Here is a 21,805-nt window from a genome sequence, read left to right as displayed (position 1 = left end):
TTTGCAATGGGCCATACCAGAAGTTATTGACTTTTTTTTTTAATCAAGTTTTCTTTCTTTCTTTAAGTACTTTTTTTTCCCTTGTCCTCACCTTCAATTCCTTTCCTACCACTTTGCTATGCTGGACAAAAGGCTATGCGCTTCCAGCTCCTCGCTATACTATACGACGCAAGGCTATGCTGTCCTCTGATAGCATGCCTGGATAGCCGAGTAATTAGATGCTTGCCCTAATTGCGGGCACACGGGTTCGAATCTTGCCTCGCCACAAATCTTTTTTCGCCGGGATTTCTCTCTATTTTTCTCTCTCTCGGCACTCGCTTTCTTGTTCATCAGAGTTATTGCATGCTGCGCTGGACAAACCGTTGTCGGTGTCCTGGAGCGAAGCAGAAGAGGGCAAAGATGAAGAGACTGAATGCCGGCTCGGGACGATGGTAGTTTTTGGACACGTAGCAAGCCTTGCGAGGCACAACAGCTGTGCTGCAAAGTTACTCCTCATTACTAATCCCACGCCTGTCTTGTCATTTTTTAGCAGCAAAGTGAGGAATCTGAAGAGAAGGACAGTGAGGAGGAGCCAGAGGAACTCGCTACTGAGTACAACATTGATATTCCCAAGGTACTGCGAAAGACACTGCTCGACGATTGCTACAGCATCACTGTCCAAAAAAAGGTGTGGTATTCATTCATTGTGTGCCTTTTATCCCCCGGGACCGTAGGGGCATCTTTTGTTTACAATTGACCACAGTGTTATACTGCATGTCTTCTGTAACATACTTTTTGAGGTAGAAGCAGCACACCTAAGTGCCTACAATAGATCCCATCTAATATATTTATCACAGAACTGCAAAAAAAAAAAGAAGAAAACAAACACAATAGCTGGGAAACTTAATGGTGCGAAAGTTTAAGATCGAGAAAGTATGCTGCTGAATAAAGGAAGAAGTGCATTGCACACATCTATACTGCAGGGAAATTTATTCATCAGTATATGGCTGAAAACACTTCCGCCAGAACAAGATTCTTGTGCATATGATGTGCGAATGGAGCTAGTGTTTCTAAATGCGGAGCAATGTTGCTGAAGTTATGTGAAGTCTGACGCATTTTTTGCCACAACCTAAAATCTATAGAAGTGATTGAAAACAAACCGTTCATAATTTGCATTTACTTGTGGTATTATATTAATGGCAGAAACGTTGTTGACCTGTGTGAGTTTTGTGGCAATAAGCTCTATTGTGCATCATTTCATAAATGATGGTCTTGCCTGAGAAGAAAAGAAGCCAAGGAAAAAAAAAGGAGGTGTTTCCTTGTTAGATGAGATCATATTGTAACAAAGATTAAATGTACTGTTTTTTTTTAAACGGCCACTCACTAGGTTTGACAATATTGAGCTGACAAGCGCAATGCGTAGATGAGGCGTTCATGATCACGTCTGCCAAAATTTTCAATGCTACGCGCCGCAAAAATGGGTCAAATTTCAAGATGAATGCTGCTTTCTCTTTCTTTTGCAGGTGCGCGCCTAGAGAATGAGGGCATGACGTGCATGAATGAATGGCCCTACGTACGCGGCAATGCAGTGACGTTGGTCCTCTACGTAGATGATTATGCTCTGACATTGCCAACAGTGGCACATGATGTGGCAAAAATCATTTAACACAATATGCGTAGTTGATGTTTTTGTTGCTTGAAGACATTAATAAATGTCTTCAAGCAAATAATAAATCAATGTAAATAATAATTAATCTCTAGATAAATAATGAGACGCAATAAGGGAATGTGAGCGTTCTCTTTTTTTTCCCATGAATTGCAACGAGATGCGGGGCTAATGTGCCGGCATTTCGCATGCGTTTGTGTCCCCGCAAATTCGCGGTCAGCGCATTGAGCAAACGACAGCCGTGGAACGCTCCCACGCATTCAGGCACTCATTGTGCTCATCTATTCTACAGCATCTGAGCCAGTGTTTCCAAATCATTCCACAGAAATGAGCAGTAGACTTCAAAACAATGCTGGTCCAAAAAAAAAAAAAGTCGCTCGTGTTTATGGGGGTTGGGCTTCTTCGGGCACGTCATGCGCACGTGACCTCTTGGTCGAATGCCGAAGAGGGTAGGGAAGAGATTTGGCTTGCGAAGGCTACGTGGAGGAGCGGCAAGGGTTTCGAGCTCACCTCCTCTCATTCTCGTTTCGCACCACTTGAAAAAAACAGTTTTCTCAGCTCTTAATGAACCGATTCAAAAATTTGTTTGTGGCAAAATGTTCCTCATCGGACACCCAACAACTTCCACGGTCTAACTAAAATTTGGTATGGGGCCTGGTGAGTGGCCCTTTAAGTGTGGAACACTTTAGGAGCCTGGTTTGTATCCAATTCATGCATCTCCTCTGGCATGGTTATGCTCACAATCAAGTCCTCTATACAAGCCGTGACAATGCCAGCAATGCTCAAAGCTGGGTTGCAATGAACAAGCAAGGTAATAATACAGTGAACTTTCACTTGAATGAAATTCAAGGGACTGAGGGAAATAGTTCACTTTACTGAAAGTTCATTGAACTGAATATTCACTCAAATAGAAGCAGCATTGCGTGCACAGCAAATATCAACTCAACAGCTCGAGTGCAATTTATTTTGAAAGCAATACTGTAATTTTCGTTCAGACTAGTGCGCTTAAAGGCCAACTCTGGCAATTTTTCGAGGTCAATAGATCTTAATGAAATTCACTGGGTGCGTTAATTCATATGTTTTCATAATTCGTTCCCAATTACAGGCTGAAGTCATTCACAGTTTTTTTACAAATGAATTTAGTACTTTGTTTTTTACCCTGCCAACTCGTTTCCAACAATTATTAGCAACATTGTACGTGTGTGCCAACGCTTTTGTCAAAGTGACGGAACCAAGGTACCCCTACATTGTCTGCTGTTCACAAGGCAATGATTGCGTTTGTTGTTTAGCCAGCGTTTTGTTGGTTCGGCGTGCGAATTTCAGTTCGTTGTGGGCCTGCTAGCGATGGATGGCAGGTAGTGTTGCATTGTGGTTGCACACGATTTCCTGTGTAATTACATTGAACATCCAGGAAACACTCAAAGGTTACCCTTTGTCTCAATAGTATACCTATATTGATTTAGCTAGCAATGTGGGCTCACTTCACGAAAACTGTGTTAAATCTGTACCGGCAAAAGAGGGTCTATGCGTGAACATTATGATAGTGTACTAAGCGAGCACATTACCGCATGAAAACACTTTTTATAATGTATACAGGGCGCACCATGACCAGCTTTAGTGCGCGTGCGAAAGGGGGCACATACTTGGCCTAATTAATTTTCTTCAGTTCTGCCAGCGCAATTTTAAACTTCGCTCTTCCTACACTCTTCCTACAGCACTCTTCCTACAGCAATATTGAGAAGCTTCAGTTAGTCCACGAACTTTTCAGCGATAGCATTTCACTGATCACGGCCCCACAAACTTGAGCAGCTTGGACAGTTGGTGTCATCTGACAGTAAAATGCACAGTCAGCAATCGCCATTCCTCTTTGGCAATTTTTCTTGGCCTCCGCAAGTGTCCGAATCTCAGCTGTCATTTTTCAACAGCTGTCATGTTTTAACAGGTGCTCTGCACATAGCACAGTCAGTAACAGACATGGTGTGGTTGTTGCGATGGGGTCAACTCTCCCCTGAGCGTCTGCTCTTCGCAGCCCTCGTACTCCATGCTGGCGAGACCAGCATGTTGTGCATGGTTTTCGGTTTGCATGGTTTTTTGCCAAGGCTTACGTCACACAAGGATATTACTGCGGCTGGGTTTCAGTGTGGGTGTTCACTTTCTTGTTTATTTAAAATTATTCTAAACTTTGCCATGTATTTCTGCTATCAGGCCCATGACAGGAGCGGGGCGTCTGGGGAACATAAAAGGACCATTAGTTTGACATGTTTAAAAAATCGCCAGAGTTGGTCTTTAAAGCAGAAGAAGAGAAAGCTGTCCAGAGAGTCTACATTGCTGTGCAGTGCCTCTGGCCCAGCTTGTTGCTGTGACACGAAGTCTAGCAACTTTTTAATATATGCCACAGTCTCGGCTAGAGATATAGGATTTGAACCTGCTTTAACAATTATCGCTTCTTTGTCATGCTATTCCTCTCTCGGCTCCGTACGCACACTAGAAACAATTTCCAAGTCTAATAGTTCTGGGTGAGCAGTGAAGCGCATGTAGTTCAGTTTTGTATTGCGTGCTACTGCTTTCCCCCTTGAACGCTGCATGCACAAGTGATGTTGCACCGCCACCGATGGATGGGTGATTTGGAGGCTGTACGCGTCGGCTACACCAGTGCTGCAGAGTGCAAAACTGCATTGAATTGAATTAAAAAATTATCCCTAGGTTCTGAGATAAAGTTCTTTCAACTGAATAATTCACTATTTAGAATTTGGGGCTTTAATGGAAATTTTTTTTTTCATAGAATGCTCAAGAAAACCAACGGAGATTTTCTAAAAGTTCAATATTCTGAAATGTTTGTTAAACGGACATTCGTACAAGCAAAAGTTCACTGTATAATTAACAAAAATAACCAAGGGGTAATCACAATAGTTAACTAAAATTGCTAAAAATGTTTCAGTTTCGGCTAACTTTAGGTCCTTGCAAAAGAGGGTGCCACCACCTTTTTGAGTTAGCGAATGACCCTCCCCCAGTGCTTCACCACTGCTGCTTCACTACAGCTGATAGGGCAAAAAGACTTGGCGTGTGTCTCAATGGCCGTAATTAGTGGGGAAGTTGATAAAGCAAAAAGTAGTGTGCATGTCACACACCAAGTTTGTGAATTTTTTTGACAAAATTCTACTTGTGCAGGGGAAACCCTACATACTTATCTCAAACATTAGCGTCATCAAAGCAATGTTAAACAGAGCGCTGAGAACTTCACTAGTGGGCATTGCCACACATTTCTTTACTTCGTCGGCTGCTGGCTTATCTAGAAGGCAGCTTATCTATGAGTGCTGATACATAATGTGCATATAAATGTCGTGATATTGATAAAGGCAAGGGTATCAAGCTATTAATAATGTTATATTTTTCTTAACTGTTTCAGCTTGTTCATCTGCCATGCACTCCAGATGTGGTTGACATGCTGGAGGCCTACCTGAAACACTATGCTGCCAAGCTAGTCATGATGGCAGCCAAAAACGCCAAAAACAACAATTTGCGTGCGACGCACCTCGATCCATCGGAATATGAATTTAGGTACTGTGTGGCAGAACGAGTACTAGAGTATCTGTGCATGCTTTTTTGCTTCACCAAGCCATTATGTATTTATGTTGTACTTGCCTTGTGGTCATTTTTGTAGCTCGTACTTTAGAAACTATATGTTGCTTCCACGATCGTCGAAGGTTCCACGACCCTCAAAGTTTTGTCCAACAGTGCATAAGAAAGCTGTTTAAGAAAGAAATTGGTACTCGTTGACTGAAGCGCAAAAATTATTATCAAGGGGAATATGTGCTATATTAAGAAAGTTACAGGGGCTACAACATCGGTTTCAGTTGTTTTCATATTTTCGTGCGGCCTCGCCATCCTTCTCCCTCACCCGGAGGGGAAGGCAAAGCCCGTCGTCGTGACTGATTTAGACCAATTGACGAGCTGTGTGCTTTGTCAAGTGTGCTGATCGGCGACTTTGTATCACTCCGCGGGTAGGAAGGACTGGTCAGGCATAGGCAAGGAGCACGGGAATGGTTTTTCGAAATGGAGGCTCTGTGCAGCATGCAGATTTGTAATTTTCGTAAAACGAGATTGCCACGGCCTACTCTACCAATTGCCGAGCTTCTTTTGGCGGTGTAAAAAAATGTCGGAGCCTGTTGACTGGCTCTTTAATCTTTTACTTTTTCCTATTAGTTTTATAGTGTGGGGCTCACAAATAGGCATGTAAAAGTTATTGCCTATGGTGATTGCTCGTCGGTATTGAAGTCTTTGTTTCCTTATTGAATCTTATGTATATTGTATGTATCATTGACATCTCTGGAAAAAAAGTGCTCATTAATATGTTGCGTGCCCACACTGCTCACTTCTAATCTTGGTTACCAACACGACCACCACCTCTTTCTCACTACTTTCACAGCCAATCTATGGACCTTTCCTTTTTTTTGCCAAGTAATGTTATAATCATTATACAGGGCTCGGAAGTACAGGAATACTAGAGTATCCCGATAATATTTTGGAAATAGTTTCAAGTATTTATATTTCTGTATTAAGATAAATTAAAAAAATGTATTTGTATCGTACGAATATTTCACTATATTGAAATACTACTTGTCTGATGTATCGATCGTATCGCGATACTATGCAGGACAGGGGTACCTCGTTACATTTTCATTCTGTGAGAAATGAGTCTCACAGTGTTTTCAGTGCTTTTGAGGGGAGGCAGAACTTTTTTATAATTTTGTTTTTGTGCCAAGCCAATCAAATGCACATCGCTGTTTGGCTACACAGGAAGAGAGCGATGGTTTTCCTTCAAGCATAGAACAGCTCCTTTGGTAAAGCGCACAACGCTGCTGACAGCAGAATTGCAGCGACAATGTTGTCGGCCTCTCAAAGTCGTTGTCGGTCAAGGCCAGTGCAGCACGTCTTATTTTATTTTGTTTTGGTGGCAAGCCTTTAGTTCGGCAAGTGGGCGGGCGGGTGGGTGGGTGGGTGAGTGGGATGGGATGGGATGTAATGGATGGATCCATCTGGATGTGCCCTTTAGATCGGGCAGTGGCTCACGCCACCTAGCCATAAAGTTAAGTACTATCACTGTGTGCTTAAGGACTTGCGGCTCGATTGTACCCACCAATCAGTTAGCCTCCTCGTGGTTATTTCTACCCGCTTATAGTCTATTTTGCCTTCACTGTCTCTAAACCGCAATACTTTGGAAAATTCGGTGCCATTATGTTTGACTATAGGGTGGAGCACTTTACAGAACATTATCAAATGTTCAACTGTTTCCTCCTCCTCTCCACACGCACTACATACCGTGTCTGTGCCTCCGTATTTTGCTATGTACGTCTTGGTCCGCAATACTCCCATTCTAGCCTCAAAGAACAGAGAACTACCCTGAAAATTATCGTAGATCTTTTTCTTGCAATTTCCTGCTTAAAAGTTGGGTAGGTCTCCAGCGATAGTTTCGTAAGCATTCCCATCTTCCACATGTCCCTCTCTGTTTTCTTCAACTTATCCTTAAGCGATGTTTCCTTTTGACTTGGTATTCTGCTGTTGTCTAAATACATGCTTGACAATTTTTGAGTTCATTTTCTCCATTTAGTATCGACATTCTTCACAAGTAACTGAAAACTTTCTTAGCCCAATGCTCCTCTCCCATTTTTCTCAATCACTCCTCAAATTCTATCTTGCTGCTGGCTTCCCTGCACTTAAAGGATGTCCATCCCATGTCTTTCTGTACCCCCTGATTTGGAGTATTCCCGTGTGCTCCCAAAGCAAGTCTACCATTGCCAAGTTGTTTAATTTCCAATCTTGCTTGAACTTCTGATTTTATGCACAAGACCGCATTGCTGAACATCAAACCCGGGACCATGACACCTTTCGAAATCCCTCTAACAACGTCATACCTATTGTAGTTCCACAGTGCCCTATTTTTCATTACAGCTGCATTCCTGGTGCTCTTAGTCATTACGTATCTTTCGTGCTCCCTTAGATACTCAGCCCCGTTATTTATCCATACGCTCAAGTATTTGTATTTATCCACTATTCCTAGCGTGACTTCCTGTATCTTATGCTCACTACCTTTGTTATCATTAAAAATCATGATTGCCGATTTTGCCCTGCTGAACTTCAAATTTAACCTATCTCCCTCATCGCCACGGATGTCTAACAATCCCTGCAGATCTTCCTTGTCGGCTATTAATACTATATCATCTGCATACATCAATGCTGGTAATTACTGTTCAATGTGCTTTCCTTGCTTTGCAAAAGCGAGGCGGAATCCGAGTCGACTCTCCTCTAATTTTGCTTGTAGTCCCTGGAGATAAGCATAAATAACAAAGGTGACAAAAAACATCCCTGTCAAAGCCCGCGTTGTATCTCTATAGGTTCAGATACCTGTTCTTCCCATTTGATAACTACTTTGTTACTTTTATAGATATCCTTTAGAAGATTAGTTATTCCATCTTCCACATCAAGTGTGCCTAGTATTCCCCACAAGCCATCTTGAATCACACTATCGTAAGCTTCCTTTATATCTAGAAATGCCAGCTACAGGGGCTTGTGTTCTTTTTCATCTATTTCAATACACTGCATCAATGAAAACAGATTGTACTCCAACCTCCTTCGTTTACAAAACCCATTTTGTAGTTCTTCCAGCACCCTCTCATTTTCCACCCATGTCTGTAGTCTTTACTATCTGAATCACAAGCCTGTAAACTACTGATGTCACAGTTATAGGATGGTAGTTGTCTATATAGGCTTTGTCCCCCTTTCCTTTATAGATCATACTCATCCTGCTTTGTTTCCACCCATTGGGAGCTTCACCATTCATTATTGCTTTGCTCGCTGCCTCTCTTAATGTTTGCTTAGAGTTTGGTCCTAGTTTCTTTATTAGCATGATTGGGATGCCATCAGGGCTGGTTGATGTGCTAGTAGGAACTCTTTTCTCTGCCCTCTCCCACTCTCGTTGTCCTAGTGGAGCCACTGAGCTAATTGGTCCATCCTCATCTGGTACGGTGCGTGCAGCGCTTTCTTGGTGCTTAAATTTTTCTGTAATCATTGTATAAATTTTTCTGTCATCATTGTTTTTATCTATTCTATTGCCTCATCCCCTTCTAGTCTGACCCCTTGAACTGTAGTTATAAACCTCTGTTTCATGCTTGTCTTATCACACAAAGAAATAAGATGGTTCCAAAACTTTGCACCTGCCTTTCTATTCTTTTTGTTTACTTCCGCCATTCATTGGGCCCCCTTTCTTTTAATCTTGTCATTTATCAAATTGGATGCTCCCCTTCTGCAGCTCAAAAAGTTATCCCATTTTCTTTTGACACCATCTTCCGGTTCACCCCTCTGTATAGCATATTTGTGTTCCCTGGAGGCTTCCTGATGTCTTACTATTTCGTCCTTAACTTCCTCATCCCACCGGTTCTTGGGTGTGTTTCTGCTTTTTCCGGTTGATTTGACTCGTACCTTAACATGCTTTGACTCAAACAATCGAGTTATATTTGTGTACGTCTAGTCTATTTTAGTATCTTCGGTGATTATTTTCTCAATATCTTTAGTTGCTATTTCTATTTCCCTTTCTGAATAAATATTACTGTGTGGTTGCTCGTAATGCCACCTTTCCAATTTCATTCCTCTTCCAAAACTCAGCTTGATACGTTTGTGATCACTATCTGAGCTTCTGGGCCCATATTCATTTATGTTCATCACCCTTAGCCGATCATACACCCTATGTGACATTATTGCTTAACTCTTTCCTTACTGCGCCTATTCAATTTCGGTCAATCTGATCGATGGGTTCAAGTTGAAATTCCCGCGCCCCAACGCGCCGTATGGACATGAGGCGCCATCTGAAATGAAGCTCAGGAAGCACACAACCCGTGTCAGTTTCGGTTTTGGTTTCCGGAGACCCGGTGATTTTTGACCTTGCTTGGAAGATAAGCGAGCGTCTGGCGATAGCGGCAGCCATGCCGTCGTCGTCGCGCGCCGGGTCTGAAAGGAATCGTCGTATTTCTCGTGATTCTAGTGTTGTTACAGTAGATTTTTCGGATGAAAGTGGTAGCAGTGGCCCTGAAGAAGATTCCCTATCATCGGAGTTTAGCACCGACAGCGATGAGGCCCTCAACACACCGGGAACGTCTTCGTCAGCTCGACAATGAGTTTTTTTTACGGGATTTATCGCGTTGTTGAGCGCCTGCGAGGGGACCGAGCGTGTTGTCACAGTTATTATCTCTATCCGCAGGGTCTCTACGTCCTATGGGCGCAATTCAATGCCTCCCGCTGCACAGCACGTGCAGTTTTGTCCAAGACGGAAACCGGGAGTCGATCTGGGCATGGCGCGACGGAGCAGCGCTAGTCGGTTTCTTCGAGCCCTGGATTTCTTCTTGCTGTTTTTCACAACGGAACTCGTCACAGCGATGTGCGAGAACACAAATAAATACGCCTGGGCGCACATTCTCGAGAAACCAACGTACTCGGAACGCGACGGATTGTGGAAAAATGTTTCCCCAGATGAAATGATGAAGTTCATCGGACTCCTCATCTACATGGGGATAGTGCAACTGCCTCGCCTGCACCTCTATTGGAGCACAGCAGAGTTGTTTTCTGGGCTAATCCCACGTGGGGTTATGCCAAGAAAACGTTTTTTTCTCCTTCCTCGGTATGCTGAGCGTGACGGATCATGAAGCTACCAATCCCGCTACAGACGGCAAGCTGCACCGAATTGCTTTTTTACTTCGGCACATCAAGGATGTATCTGCGCTCCATTTCCAGCCAGACCGTTACATTTCGGTCGACGAAAGAATGGTGAAATCTAAAGGCCGTTCGGGAATACGACAGTATCTTCGTGACAAGATTGTCAAGTGGGGATACAAGCTGTGGGTCCTCGCCGACTCCAATTCCGGCTACGCAGTGCAGTTTAGTGTCTACACCGGGAAGCGTGAGACACCGAGCGTAAATGGACTCGCATTTGATGTCGTGACTAGCCTGTGTGAAATGTATTTTGACCAGGGATACACACTATTCATGGGCAATTTTTACACGTCCACGTCTCTTTTTTTACACTGCCCGGAATGGATGACTCTTGCTTGTGGAACGACACGGAAGGATCGTTGCACGTTCCCTGCGGAATTGAAGGACTCCACATGGGAGAAAAAGGCCATGAGGGGAGATGTTCGCTGGCTGCGGCATCAAGGCGTCCTGTACCTTCAATGGAAGGACAGACGCGCGGTGCACATGATGAGCACTGCCCATACTGCGAACAGCCATGTGACTGCAACACGGAAACTAAAGGTCGCTGGCCAATGGAAGAAGGTCCCAGTTAGGAAACCAAGACTAATTGAAGAATATAATGCAGGCATGCTTGGAGTAGACAGGTCAGACCAGCTTATCGCATCGTACAATGTGTTGATGAAGTGCGTCAGGTGGTGGAAAACTTTGTTCTTCCACTGCATCGACATCGCTGTTGTGAACAGTTTTATTCTTTTTAAGGCCCATAGGAGAGAGCACCCCGAAATTCCAGAACTGCACCGAGCACCTCGTTACGACCAGCTTGCCTTCCGAATGGAGCTTGTGAAGCAGCTACTGGGAATTGAAGCCACAGGTTTTGGCAGCGCCCCACCCCCTCGAGAGTCTGCACACAAGCCAAAAGTGATTGAAACGAGGCGCAACTGCAAGCTCTGCTATGCGAGCCGCAAGGTTGAGCACAAGACGAGCGTCTTTTGTGAAACGTGTGGCGTTTACTTGTGCTTCATCGCGACCAGAGACTGCTTTGGTGAGTGGCACCGCCACCACAAGGGATAACATTTTTGTGTGGTCTCACAGTTGTTTACGTGTACTCTTGTAACCTCTGTGGTCTTTAGAAGTAACTACTACCTAACCAATGTATATTCAGAATTTGTATTGCCATCTTTTCGCTTCTTACACCCACGTTTTTTGAAAAAAAAAAAAAAAACTTGTGTCCTTGAGAATTTTTTTGTTTGTTATTTTTTTTATTCTTACTGTGTAATAAGAAACTTGTTCTTACTGTGTAATAAAAAGTTGTTCAATTTATTGAAATAAATAGACCATTCATTCCTCTACATTTTCATGGGCTGCAGAACATCTAAAATATTTTTTATCTGCGGATAAAATTTTTTTTCTTGCACCCTCAGAAAATTGTCCCGTAATCACAAGTGCTAACTTTTTTTTTGCTGTGCTAACAATTTTTTATGTGTACTGTTGAAACTTTTAGGATAGTTAGCTATGTAAATATGCCACAAAACGCATATCTTGAATTTTTTTTACTGAGATATTTGTGCCCACCATGCTTACTTTTCCACATTTTTTTGCGGTAGTTGCGAGAAATTTGTTGTTTGGGATTTTTTTTCTGCTATTGTGTTGCAAACACATGTTTTGTATTTATATCATTAAAAAGCGCATTTATTTGTCTACATTTTGGTGTATTACAATCAACAAAAAAACATTGTTATAAACGATAAACTTTTTTTTCCTGCACCACATGAAAACGGGTCTTTGCCTGGCGGTAAGGAAAGAGTTAATCTATCGTCGACTGCAGCCTTCCCACCTCCCATGTTATCTGCCCTTCGCATTTCTTGGTGCTGTTGCAAATGATTAAATCATGCCTTTCACACATATCCATTAGCATTCTGCCTGTTGGGTCAGTATATCCATCCATATCTTCTATGTGCGCATTCATATCTCCTAATATAATTACATTGCACTCTTCTCCTAGTTCGTCAATGTCATTTCCTATGCACTGCACCATTTGTTGATTTTCCTCTCTGGCTTTTGCCCCTGTCCACAAGTATACAAAACCCAAGAGAATCATTTGCCCTGGCACTTTCCCTTTTAGCCATAAATGTTCCTCGCACTCCTGCTTCACCCTTTGCCAGTTTGTACTTTTATGAATGAATGCCCCAATACCGTTTCCCCTTCTGCTGCCTTCTGTTTTATTACAATATTCCCACGCATAGTCCGGATTGTTAGGAGGTTATTCCATGTCTCTAAGATGTGTTTCTACAAAACTATATACCATCGGCCTCTCCTCTCTTAGGTGTTCTTCTATCTCTTCCTACTTCAAGCTATTTCTGCCACCCTGCATGTTAATATACCCTACGTCTGAATTGGCTCGGCCCTCGCGGCTACGTTGATTTCTACCCCGAACTCTACATGTCTTGGATATTGGTGCCACTTTGGAATCGTATCTGTCTACACCACCTGAAAGAAGAGTCCTTCTGGTTGTTTTCCTCGTTACTAGTTATCCTGCACCCCGAAGGGCCCGTGTGCCCCCCAAAAAAGCTACTGCGCGTCCTGCAAGTCGCCAACCCTCCTGATGACCTAGTCTCCCATCGAAGTGAATTCTGTCTCGTTGAAAACCGCCCCACCTATGCACCTCTCTGTTTATTTCCACCACCTCAAAGCCTGCAGGTTGCCGTCACGCATCGGTACCTCCAATATTGTGCATGTTACTACCTGCACCTGAGGAGAAATGGCGCGCATGTCATCGACCCTTTTCACCAGTGTGGTCGCTAGTCCTGCTGTATCTTAATTTGATACATCGTTTAAACCGCCTGGAATTATCATGAGGTTTCGTCCATCAGCTGTAGTTTTGAGTTTCGCGCTCACTTGCCTCATGAATGCTTCCAGCTTGCGTCCTGAAAATGTCCCTACTGCAACTCTCTTGTCGCCTCTTACCCTCTCTTTGATTGCTTCTGCGCATCGACTTAAATTCGAGTCCCTGGCGATTATCACGTGCTGTGACTTTTCAGCTGAAGCGCCCTGCACCTGGGAATTACTTGCACTTGTGACGCCGGCTGCTTTGTCCCCTCCCAGCTCCACCACTACTTCGCCGAAGCTGGGTCTTGCGACCATTGAACCGGCTGAACCTGTTTTTTCCGAACTTGCTTGCTCTTTTTTCTCCGCCGTTCCGGTTGCCAGTTCCCTACAGTTTCCTCCGTTTGCCACTCCTTTGTTCACCTTCGCTAGTGCCTCCTCGGCGGACTTGAGCCTTTTTCTCATAGCCCTCGTTTTCTCTTGCTCTGTCGCCAACGCAGTCTCCAGCTCGGTGATCTTCATCAGCAGTTCATTCTGGGCAACCATCATTTTCTCTCTTTTTTTCTCGATCTCACGTTGCCTACACTTGGCGTCAGCCTGCTCTCTATTCGCGTCGGCACTTGGGTTCATTTTCAAACCGACCCCGTATCCTGAACACTTTACAGCCTTTTTAACCATGTTTTTTTGACACCAAGTGTCCCTATGAATTCTCCCACTCGATAAATATAAAACAGGGCGTACGACAGACCCTGCCCTACCAAAAAAAGAAAGTCTGAGCTCTACTACAAAAATTTGGGTGTTCTGTGTACGTGCGCCTCCCCCAAGAGATGGCAAGAGAAAAAAAAAACACAAACGCACACCCACACATAAACTAGTAAACACCTGGTGACTGACCCCCGAAAAACCGTAAAATGTACTAAGTGCTACAAAGGTTTAAACTTCTGCCTTAATAGCTAGAAAAGCAAGCTCAAAAGATGTGAAACCACTTATCTCCGCACTCGATCAGGAGCGCTCAAAAAACATGTCCATCCACCATGCCAGTCCGAACTGAACTGCTTTACATATACACAAAGCGCCATCTAGTGGGAAATTATTGAAACTAACTAGGAGTGGCCACTACAAAATACTATTACAGTGGAGAAAACGACCCGCATCTTAAAGAGCTTGACCCCTAAAAAAAGTAAACTGCAAGGTTCAGTGCTCTGCAACATTGTTTACAACATTATGCTGCTCTAATTAATGTCTCTGTGGAATATCAGCATACCCGAAAAGAAGTATTCCTGTATCTGTGTGCCGAAATACTTTTTGTGGCATTCGCAAAAGTATTTCCGAAACATCTGTTACATCAACGAGAAATTTATTTTGGTATCTATATTTCAAGCTTCCAACCAATGTATTTCCGATATCTGTATTCCGGAATACTTTTCCACGTATCTCTGCCCATTCCTGGCATTGTATAAATAGTAATTGTTTGTTGAGGGGGGTAGCTGAGTGAAAGATTATGTGGTATTCCATACAGCATCTTTGCTTTGTGCAGGTATAAACAGAAGCAATTTAATTGCACCATTATTTTTTCATTCAACCAAAGATGAGTTTTCAGAATGAGGCCTCCACAATGCCAGATGTTTGTCCTGATCTCAATGCATTTATGATGCCGACATTCCACCATCTTTCCTACTTATGGCATATTTTAACAGGTTTTCTTTGTGTAAGGAAGCTATGGATGGACTGAGAACAATATTTTCGTACACTTTGGCCAACTCATTGCTGTACAATGAGGAGAGGGCTCAGCACAAGTTGGTGACATCCTTCTGCCGCCCTATCCGGATCTCTCGGTGAGTAAGTGAATGAGATTTATTTTTGTAAACTTTTTCCGTACTCACAAGCAAGTGTAGTAGTTGTATTAGTAGTTAACAAGTGCATTATATATTAAACAAGGCCAGGGGTGCAATAGCTGTGTCAGTTGAGCCAATTCGATACTGTTCTACTTTTTTTGCACTGAGCTGAGCCAAAACCATGAAATTTGTTTAAAGTGCGCCACGCTGCGCCAGAATGTCCATCCTGACTCAATATTTTTTCAGCTACGATAACTTCAGCGAGAAATGAAGGCAATGTTAGTCACTCGCAGCTTGTGTCATCAATGAATCCAACCCGCAGACCCTAACTGAACTACGGTGTGAGACTCATTAGGTCAGGACACTCGCGAGACGTGATCGACGTCATGAAGTAACAACGCTGCACGCCCGTCGGTCCGCTGACCGCAGCGGATACTAATTGGCGTGACGACGCAACTTAATGTCAGAAATGCGTTGCTGTAGCCAAGAGCGCCTCGCGGGAAACATGAATTTCCTTATCAGAAAAATGCGACTGTAGAATTTTAGCAACTGAAGCTAGACGTGTATGCTGCGTTTTCGGCACGTGAACAAACTCTACATTCTGCGAAAGCTGGCATTGCCGGTGACCACGTTTGTTGTAATTAAAGCGGCATATAAAACATTTTTCTGTCTTGAAGTTGCGTCGCCCTATCGAGAGATAACTGACGCTGTTGCCACATCCAACAGGTGCATGCCCTCATCAAAAAGTTTCTTGATATCTTTAAAAATTTTATCTGGTCGAACGTGCCTTGCAAGGGAGCCGAAAAGTTGTGAAAGAATGGGGAGAAGGGAAGAAAGGAAGCAGAAGAGAAGGGAAGATTTTCGAATAGTAAAAAATTTGAGGTTCGAAAATTTTTTGCCCTTGTTTTAACTCGTGCAGAATGCTGCTTAAACCACTTTTGCTGCAGTGTACCGTTGCCCTGCGAAAAAGCGTCTTCGTATTTGGAAGGGGCTGTCAGCACTAGTCACACAGAACACAGCGAATTCTTTTCGAATACTTATGTGTGTATACAGCATATAATTGTAAATATGGTATGATTTCTCATGTCTAAAATAGATTGATTGCTCACCTACTGGCAATCAATGGGAGCAATTTATCATATTAAGAAAGAAACTGTGCGAATTTTTTTTTTCTGCCACTGTGTCTTCTCAGTTTTACGAATCACCAGCACTCAGGGTCGCCAGCTTGGCAGGTTCACATTTGCATTTGCAGAGTCTGTCTTAGGATTTGACAGTCGCAGCAAATGCTAACGTGGACTTCAGCATTGTTTATAATGTGGGGTGGTTCAAAATACTATTTTAATTGATATAGCACTGCTTATGTTCCCTATCCTCAATTTAGGTGATGTTGAAAAATTCATGCATATTTTTTTTCTTTTTCTAAATGTAAACCTTTTTTTATGCTGCTGTAAATCTGATCTTTCCTGATAAAAGATGGATTTTTTTTTTTCAGTAACCTGCTCCGAATTTGTATTTTGGTGCTCCAAAAGTAACATTTTGCTGCTCCGAAAATTTATCTGAATTCTATTTAGGCTTTTGCATTCCTGCAAAACTAAAACTTGAACTACTCTTCTACTTCATGATGCACCAGCAGAGTACCCACACACAGACAGTGAGAAGAAAGAATACAAAAACACTGCACTGGCTCACAATGAAATTTTTATTTCAGAAACAGCAATCACAAGAGACAAACCTTGTATGTTTGCAGCCTGGAGAAACTAAAGGACAGCAACAGTCAATGCGTGCCAACAAAAAAACAAAACAAAAATGAACTAGCACACACACGCACAATAAAAATATATAGATCAAACCTGTTGAGATCAAAATTGACATGTACTTGTCTAAGAACTCCTTTTTGCAATCATGCATCCTCATTGATGATTCACTGATATGTGAACGAAGTGGTTTCTTGATGTGGTACACCTCATTTAACCCTAACAAACTGGTTCTTATGTCTCTTGAAGATAATTACCTCATAGAATTTCTGTGCGTACCCGCATAATACACATGCACAAAAACAAAATACGGGTAACCATGCGACCCTATTGATAGTATAAAAAGAAATGATGACTATATCTTTGGAATGTAAGGTCCTAGAAGTTATTTATTAATACATGTTGTTCATGGCCAGGAGTCAGCTCTTGTTCTTGGGTTCAAATCTCTAATCTTTTAAAACAGACATTGATATACTTTTGGCTGCTCTGAAGACTGAGGATTCATGCTCACAATGCAAAAACATGGCCACTGATGTTGGTTTTCCCCTCAAGTTAAGTGAGGTATAACTGGAGGAATCAATTACTTAGAGTATTTATGGGCATAAGAGAGCAAATTGTGGGAAATATTTGGTGACCAATGAAAAATAATTAGTGTCCTTGAAGTTGCTAAATTTATGCTTATAAAATGAAAAAAAAAAGTGAATACGAATAATTGTGATAAGATAGCCGAAAAACTGGCCAATAATGACCAGTATTTGGTGCGCACTGGCAGCCGGCCTACTGTCTGAAGAACCGACCGGGCCTGTCGAAAACTGTGTAGATGGCAACCATAAAGCACTCATTGTCCTCACTGTACATTCTCTAAACATAAATCGGAAAAATAATGTGAAATGGTTAAAATAGAAGAATTTTCCAAGTAGGTGCTGTCATTTGTTAAATGACTCTCGAACTAGCTAGGAAGCAAGCAGTTTTGTTCAAAATGGTCATAGGGAGATACATTAAGGACTCCTCCAAAACAGTTTGGGTACAGTTTAGTTTGGCAAGGACAATTTGTGCTCGGTGAAACGGTTAAGGTGTTAGTAGTAGATTATCGTAAAGAAGAAATCTTAACCTTTCAGTGTCTTGTCCGAGAGCGGTTTAAGGGATCATGGGGAATGTATACAACAAACATTTGTTTCATAGGCCTCAACTTGACATTCAATGACTGAATGTCATCTTTTGTTGGCTCTTCTCAAAGCATAAATTAGGTTCACATTTCTGAAATATACGGGATTCGTCTCTTGTAATTGTTGCTCCAGAAATAAAAATTTAGTTGTGAGTCAGCACTGTGTTTTCGTATTCCTTTTTTTCTCTACCTGTGTTGCCAGTTCATCATGAAGCAATATTTATATCTTTCTTATAACTTGATATCTTGTGCACTAGATTTTCTCATCACATCCTTTTCTCATGTCTGTTATCATTTATGTTCCTGTAGTACTATTGAAACTTATACCTCCTTTTCTTTTTTTTCATTAGGACTGCCTTTTTTGCTTTCTTGTGGTACACTTCGTTGCACACCACAGGCCACGCTTCAACTTGCGTGCTGCTTTGCAATTGAGGCTGACTGTTCTACAGACATTGCATCCAACGCACATGCTTGCGTAGCTTCTGGATTGCGCATAAGCATCTTTGATCATAGTAGAATATATTGTGTTGCGTGTTTAAAATCACATTTCACCAATGATTACGGATAAATGTGGTTACCACTATCAGTGTCCAATGTGTATTGCTCGTCCTTTAACGCTTAATTTTCTGGTTACAAGTTCGCCCAATTGAGCTTTGTCTTCGAGAGCCCGACTGTCATTTTCTTCATCGCCATGACCGCGGGACTATATGATAGCAACAGTTCTCGCTACTGCAAAGCCTTTTGAAGGGCGTGAATTTTTGCTTGGGGATTTCAATTGTGTCAGTTGGTTTAGTTTTACTTTTTCTTTCCAGGTCAACAACAGGCCGCCAATCAAATGAAAAAGCAACGAATGACTCAAGTCTTCTGAACATGGCTCCAGATGTTGCAACAACTGTCAAATGTCGTTCTCGTAAAAGCCTCCATGGTACTCCCGATTCCAAGGGCACCTCTTCTCCAAGGCGAAAGCGTTCTGGTTGGTGTTTTTGCATGTTTGTATTGTGACACATTGTTCTTACTTCCAATGCCACTCAACATGAAAGTCATAGTAGAACTTTCCTATGACAGTTGGCTGCAAATTACCTTTTTGCAGAGATTTACAGAGAGTTGAAAAATGTAGACCTGTGCGAATACTATGAATATTCTGGCTGTAAAGCAAATTTTAATATTGAAGTTTGAGTGCAAATCAAATAAAATATTTTTTTGGAATACAGTTTGTGGAGTCTCGGCGAGGTGAACGAGCGCCTCGCCACGCCACGCTCTTGGAGTGAACGGACACAGCAGACGCGGTCGGTACAAAGCACACGACATACATACATTTATTAACTAATTTAGACGATATCGTCCGCCGAATGTAACATCAATTTTAATTAACACGCTACCATACAAACAACATAACGCAGTGACACACTAAACACACAATAACATGATAAACACACACTAACACACCCTACACACTAACACATACCCAAGGCGGCGTCGCCAACGCCTGACTTTCCACGTGGGACCCCGGCGCGAAGCCCGCGGTGCCGAGCACCGGGGACCCACGCTACAGACAACCGTTCGCGGCAGCCGCCACGCGCACAAGAGGCTCGCTCAACCCTCGCCCACCACCAAGGCCTGCCTGCCGCCAGGGGCCACCGCTGGCGCTACCACTCTACCAACAGTGGTACTCAAAGCGAACACAACGCCATCTATCGCCCGGCGGTGGTCACCACCGAAATAAAGCCTTGGGGCGAGACACATGCGCCACGTGGCGCAGACAACTTTACAGGGGGGGTGTCAGCACCCCCACAAGTTGGACCCTTTTATAAGAGACACTGGTATAACACACTAATGGGTATAAAAGACACCAATGTGCCCACATTGAAATAGGGGTTGATAGGAAAATGTATGCATGGTACTGTGTTTATAAGAGACACTCTATATAAAAGACAAGAATTGCTGCCTGATGCGTGCCTCTTATAAAGGGGCTCAACTGGTATTTCTGGAACATTTTTTTATAACTGTGAAGCGAAATTGCCAGGAAACAAATTTGGAGAGGGTTTCTAGGCATATTTCAGGGAGATAGCTCTATGAAAGTGTTTCTTTTCGCTGCGTTGATGAAGCGCTGCCAGGGTGGTGTGTTGTAGTTGTCTTATTGAGAATGAAGCAATGCAGAGGCTGAATTGTATGTACGTACATAATTTGGTGCAATAAAACTGTTGCCGACAATGCCTTTACATGTGAAAGGCAGAGTTACTATTTCTTCAGCCTCTCCTTTTTTTTTTCAACTTCTGTAGAAGCCTAACTGATGTGAGGGTGTGCTCCTTTCGAGTCCGTAGTTCCAAATCTGCCTCATAGATGTCGCTAAGTAAGAACAACTGAAATTTTGGAAGCCAAAAATTTCTGGCGTTCGATTTTTCAGACATTCTGCCTAAATTTCATGTCCAAGATAGCACTGATTGAGACCTTATCCCTGCCATATCTATGGTTTCCATGTTGGTACCAACTTTTTGTGTGTTTGTGTGTTACAATACACTTGCAATCATAATGAAGCTTGAAGGTTTGAGGTTTTTCTCTTTTTTTGTACATAGGCAAAAACGAAACAAAAGCAAAAGGCTGTAAAGCTTTACGGAGGCTTTTGATCCGAAATGCAGTCTGGTACACAACTTAGATGCAGATAGAAACAACCTTTTACACAAAGGCTAACAATCAGCCAATTATAATCAGACAAACGCTACAATGTGAAATAAAAAACAACAATATGCATAATAAAAGACAAAATACCAATGTAGAAAACATCATCATTGCAATATGCAAAATAGGTGAGGTCAAAAACACATTTGCAGACATATACATTTCTAAAGCAAACAACAGCATTGAAACTACACAGCTAACAATTAGTACACATAAAGTAATAACTAATCAAAATATTATATTAAACATATTCAATGCATTTATGAAAGAGAATTTCCTTTAATGTATTTTTGGAAATTTTTTTATTTAGGTCAACTACATTTTCAAGTTTATTGAGGAGACTGGGTATATGATACTCGGTATGTTGCTGACCATAGGTGGTCCTAGTTCTTGGTGTTTGCGGCAAAGCTTTCTTTGCCACAATACGAAAACATGATGAGGTGAAGCATTTTACAAATCGGGATAGGCCACATTTAATATGACGTTGACTATATTTGTCTTCGGGAAGTTCGGATAGTTCGAATAGTTTGAAACTTCTAGTGCTCATTGAGCCAAATAGTAAACACTGTTCATAAAATACTCGAAATTTCGAATATTTGCACACCGCTAAAAAAAAGTGATTTTAGTGTGGCAGTTAGATCTGTTCAGCATTTCAAATCTCCAGAATTTCTGCAAAGGAACCTTGTTAAATTTGATTGAACTTGTTTGCTAATTATTTATTGCAAATCTGAAAGGCAAAGGCATGTATAGTCCTGTGCAGAAGTTTGCAGATCATTGCCAACTGCGCCGTCTGGTGGCGAACAGTCTGCTGTCAAGACCATTTTTCTGAGGAAGTCTATCAAAGCAATGCTCTTGACAGCTGTTTCTTCAAAGCAATGTTCTCAACAATAGACAGCTCGTGACTAGATGGTGCAGATGGCAATTTCGTCTCTCACTTTCGTGGTCAACATACTTTGATTACTTTGATGGAGAAATGAAATGCAAATGAAAAGCTAAAGAGGAACAGCTTTCACAGATGAGAACTCGAGAGCATATTCTCTCATAAAAAATTATGCGGTTGCAGAAGATTGTTTGGGCCACACACAAAGTATGCAAGGCAAAATTATGGTGACATCAAGTGTACTTGTGAAAAAAAAAAGAATTTAATTAGCCCTAATTTCAATGAGGG

General features: G+C 42.3%; 1 protein-coding gene across 3 annotated transcripts in view; it reads left to right on the top strand.

Moving 5' to 3' along the window:
- Positions 1-21,805, top strand: part of msl-3 (male-specific lethal 3) — a 32,635-nt gene that overhangs the window by 2,429 nt on the left and 8,401 nt on the right. The window contains exons 6-9 of one of the 3 annotated variants that reach the window (XM_037421569.2): positions 533-667; positions 5,052-5,203; positions 14,905-15,042; positions 18,774-18,934. In XM_037421569.2, the coding sequence (XP_037277466.2) occupies positions 533-667; positions 5,052-5,203; positions 14,905-15,042; positions 18,774-18,934 (586 nt within the window). Of the gene's footprint in view, positions 1-529; positions 668-5,051; positions 5,204-14,904; positions 15,043-18,773; positions 18,935-21,805 lie in introns of all 3 variants that reach the window. The other 2 variants (XM_037421568.2, XM_037421570.2) reach the window with 2 other exon arrangements.

This window comes from Rhipicephalus microplus, chromosome 2 (assembly GCF_043290135.1).
Source record: "Rhipicephalus microplus isolate Deutch F79 chromosome 2, USDA_Rmic, whole genome shotgun sequence".
Classification (NCBI taxonomy): domain Eukaryota; kingdom Metazoa; phylum Arthropoda; class Arachnida; order Ixodida; family Ixodidae; genus Rhipicephalus; species Rhipicephalus microplus.
The sequence above is the reverse complement of the archived record's forward strand: the minus strand, read 5'-3'. Positions and strand labels throughout refer to the sequence as shown.